The sequence below is a fragment of the Microtus ochrogaster genome, linkage group LG9 (genome assembly GCF_000317375.1).
Source record: "Microtus ochrogaster isolate Prairie Vole_2 linkage group LG9, MicOch1.0, whole genome shotgun sequence".
NCBI lineage: Eukaryota > Metazoa > Chordata > Mammalia > Rodentia > Cricetidae > Microtus > Microtus ochrogaster.
In genome coordinates, this window is record NC_022034.1 from 3,208,110 (window position 1) to 3,212,348 (window position 4,239).

At 46.7% G+C, this 4,239-nt stretch overlaps 1 protein-coding gene across 8 annotated transcripts in view; it reads right to left on the reverse strand.

Annotated features, from left to right (window-relative positions):
* Positions 1 to 6: 6 nt before the first annotated feature.
* The window catches only part of Fam120b (family with sequence similarity 120B), a 74,457-nt gene continuing 70,224 nt past the window's right edge, over positions 7 to 4,239 (reverse strand). For 7 of the 8 annotated variants that reach the window (XM_026787366.1, XM_026787365.1, XM_026787364.1 and 4 more), the window contains exon 11: positions 7 to 1,021. In XM_026787366.1, coding sequence (XP_026643167.1) covers positions 981 to 1,021 — 41 coding nt within the window. In that variant the 3' untranslated portion in view covers positions 7 to 980. The remainder of the gene's footprint in view (positions 1,022 to 4,239) is intronic. The other variant, XM_026787367.1, reaches the window with a different exon arrangement.

Sequence of the window (4,239 nt, forward strand, 5' to 3'; positions counted from 1 at the left end):
AATCACACCCAGGCTCCCTGGAAGAGCAGCCACTGTCCTTCACTACTGAGCCATCTCACCTCCAAGCAGAACCAACTTTCTCACAAACAATCAAGAATCTAGGTTTTTTTTCCTATCCAAACACTTCTGAGGATCAAGAAAAGAAATTGTGGGATAATTGACTTCTGTTAGAATTTCAATGAAAAAATTTCTGACAGGTTATATGGCTATTAGATACCATGTGTGATGGTCTGAATTAAAATGACCCCCATAGGCTAATATGTCTGAATGCTTGGTCTGCAGTTGGTGGAAAGGATTAGGCGTGGCCGAGCTGGGGGAGGCGTGGCCATGCTGGAGGAGGCGTGGCCATGCTGGAGGAGGCGTGTCAATGGGTGAGGAGCCATTCCCAGTTTGAGAGTCTTCCATGGCCTGCCTGCTGCCTGGCTCCCTGACATGCCCTCTGGAACCTTGAGCCTTACATTAAGTGCTTTCTTTTGTAAGCTGCTTTGGTCATGGTATCTTTTCACAGTATCAAAAATAGCTAAGACTCCATGATATCAAGGACTAATGATTTGGGAAAACATTTTCACAATCTAATAAGAAAAGGTGTGAGGGAATCAGAGTCCTGCTAAGATCAGGGAGCATACGTGATGCTAATGATGCGTGTTCTGGGTCACGGGGTCAGGAGCAGCCTCTGAAACCAAACCAATGGACATTTTTTACAGTGCATGTGGGAGAAGCCTCTGAAAAGAAGGAATTGTGCCTTCTTTTACAGTGTGGTTCCAGTTGCCACCTCCTTGCTGATACGACCGGGTGGCATCACTCTGAAGATTCTCTGAAGGGGGCAGAGTCTGGGCACTGCACTGTCTTCCCACACTTCCTGGAAGAAGCAAACACTCCTTGAATTAAGTCGGTGGACCCCAGTCGGGAAGCTGCGCATGTGACACATTAACCTACTGATTCATTTTAAGATACTGGCGAGGACTCCACCTGCAAGATGTCTAGTATCTTCTCCACTGGTCATGTCCATACTGTCTGCCTCCTGCACCAAACAGAAATAAAACCCAAGTAAGAAGCACTGTCTCCAAACAGTGGCTCTGTTCTAAGTACGCATAAAGACAGACTGCTGAGTGGTACTGGAAGACAACATTTTTCAGTTGTGACCACCTGTCATTAAATTTTGTTCTATAATTATTCCATTAAAGTGGAAGCAATTAATTAGGAGGTAGTGCTATTCGTAGAAGGAAACTGTCAAAATTGTTTCTCCTGGTGCCAGTTCTAACCATCTGCAGGACATCTAGATGTTTATTACTGCTAATGACTCTGGAAATGGAAATTCATATGCAGATGGCTGAGAGGACTTCCTGCCAAGCACAGAAAAAGCCACGTGTGGCTCTCCCAGGGCTGAGCACGCAAGCCCCCCAACCCCACAGTGTAGCTGGCCACTTCCTGCCTCTGACAGACACTTATGCTGGGAAGGGACTTGGAGCAGAGCTAGCCTTGAAGAAAAAAACTGTTTCCACATCTTAAAGATAACACTTTTTGGTTGGGCACGGTGGTACTCAGGACGCAGGGGCAGGCGATCTCTGAGTTACAGGCAGGATAACAACACACAGTGAGGCTCTTTCTCAACAACACACTTCTCTGCAAGTCTTGCTCTTGGCTTTCTTTGGTACTTGAAAGCAATGGCTTTACCACACCCTGCCTACTGACCCTGAAGTGTGAGGTGATGGCCCTAACAGGTGTCCAGATTAACAGGACCTCACCACCCTGTCACCTCCACTCCAGTCCTATAGCCTCCCAGTGTGCAGGCCCCTCTGGGTCATCATGACAAGGGGCAAAGTGAAGAATCCCACCTAAGTTTACAGCTCCTTAATGGAACTTAACACATTTTTTCCTCTCCAGCTGGGCTGAAGAATAGCAACTCTGGTAGCCATTTGGTCACAGGGTGGCTGGGATGATGGCCACCTCTAGGGTGCACCTACCCCTATCTGCCAGGCTGCTGTCACTGCAGTGACCCCGAGACCTCAGCTCCCACAGGGCCCACGTTTATGCAGTTAGGTCCAGACTCTGAAAATGTGTGAACTATGACAAAAACGATCACTGCCATTTTGAACATAAAGCGTTTCGAGTCTTATTTTTTAACATGAAGAATGTTGTCTATTTTTTCTAATCTTGAAACAGTAACAACTTTCTACTTTATATGTTGAAGAAATACAAAAATATTTAAGCCAGGGAAAAACCCACTATAAAAATGTACTGGCCCAAAACACAACCTCAGTAATTTCACAGAAAAAGTAGATTGCCTGATCTTTAAAACAACAATTCCAACTAAGGACCAGCTATGTAAGAGCTGGTGTTGCATACACCACTGAAAAGCACTAATGCAGCAGGAGCAGCAGCAGCAGCAACAGCAGCAGCAAGTGGCCTGTGGACTTTCTTCTGTGTGGGCAAGGCGCCAATGAAGCTCTGTCCTTGCTCACATTCTGCCCCTACCTGCTCCCAGATTCACCTCTAGCCTTTCAAGTGGACATCAACCCAGCACTAGGCTGCTCAAACTGGCCTTCTGGTCTCAGGTCTTACAGTCAAGACTGATTATGTTTCTATTATAACCCAATAAAATAGAGCTGTCCTTCAAAGTCCCAAGTCTCAAAGCAGGACACAATGTCTATGTAGTTTGTGGGCTTTAACATGTGACCAGTACCATGTTTTTGTTTTCAAGTGATCAGAAAAACAGGGTAAATGGGTTCCTCTGGTCTTAAAGCTAGAAAACACACACACCAGTATAGACTCCCAATGTGTCAAGTTTACTGTGGCCAAGTAGGTGGACAGAAGCCAACTCCCTGCTGGAACTTTCCAGCCTGGATGAGCTGCTACACAGTCACTGGCTGGACAGGACCGACTGTCCAGGGCCTTGTACATCTGTGCCAGGGACAACAACTTGCTTATTGCTTTTGATTGTCTGGCATTTTCTTTATATGTGTAAACATAGTTTTCAAGATATATACATCAGAAATGAGATTTCAAAAATTGATGGTTATGGGTATGCATACTGAACTCAGAACTAAAACACCGGGAAGCATGACATTACTTGCTGAGTCAACAGGAATGAGACTCAAGAATCCATCATCCAGCACGTGAAGAATATCATGCTCAGTAAACCACTGGAGAGCATGCAATCAGGGTACCCACAAATCTGTTTCATTAAAGCTGCTCTGTCAGTGCTAGGCTATAGAACCGTGGCCCAGGACACAGACAAAAGGCCAGGAAGCAGTGGCATGTAGAACGCTGGGGGCATAAAAGCCCGCAGTTCAGAGAGGACCCAGTCCTGAAGATGCAAAAAGTCCAGAAGGAGAGTGAATGGTATCAGGCCAGGCCATGGCTGAGATCCTTGATGTGTGTGAGAGAGTGCAGACCACCTGGGTAAGACCAGGAAATCAGGAGAAGCCTGGCATAGATACAAAGCACCAAAGAGCTGTGGCTGCTGCCCTGAGTTCTTCAGCATGTTCCCAGTTTCCCATGGCAGCAATTGTTTTTATAGACACGAATGGGAAGAGCACCCTGAAAGGATTACCTTGGGATAGGATTACATGCCCTTGGAACAACTGATGACTAGCATTCACTGCATGTCCAGTCCTTCAATTCCTACGGCTCCTGACCCTCAGGTGTGGGCCCAGCAGGAGGCTCCCACCACTTTCTCATCAGCCTTCTGCTTCATTGTCCTGAACTTTTGTCTACATGTGGCTAAGGCCTCTAGCCTCATCACCGGTCACAAGGACACCACCACATAGGGTGCATCCTGGTGTCATGGAGATGGTTGTCACAGTGGTGGGACATACAGACACCATGCTACTCCAGGATCTTGGCTGTCACAGTGGTGGGACATACAGACACCATGCTACTCCGGGATCTTGGAATTGTGCAGAGATGTGGGTACCAGGGTAGACATCTCTCTAGCAGGGCATCTCTGCTAGGGAGCCACTCTATTCTCTTCTGTGAGGACATGCTCAGTACTCTGCTAAAATAATGTGAAGAAATCAACACCCCCATGACCAACAACAACCCCAGGAAGAACTGGTTCCCCTAGTGCATTTGAAACATATCCCTGTAACTTCTATCATCACACTAGGGGTGAGAATGACCCAATTCTTGTGACATTCTTCCTGGGCACTCAGCATGGGACAGGGATCTGTGGATATAGCGACTCTTTGTAGGGTTCAGTTTCAGTAGGCTTTCTTGCTTTATTTTTTAAGTGCAGCT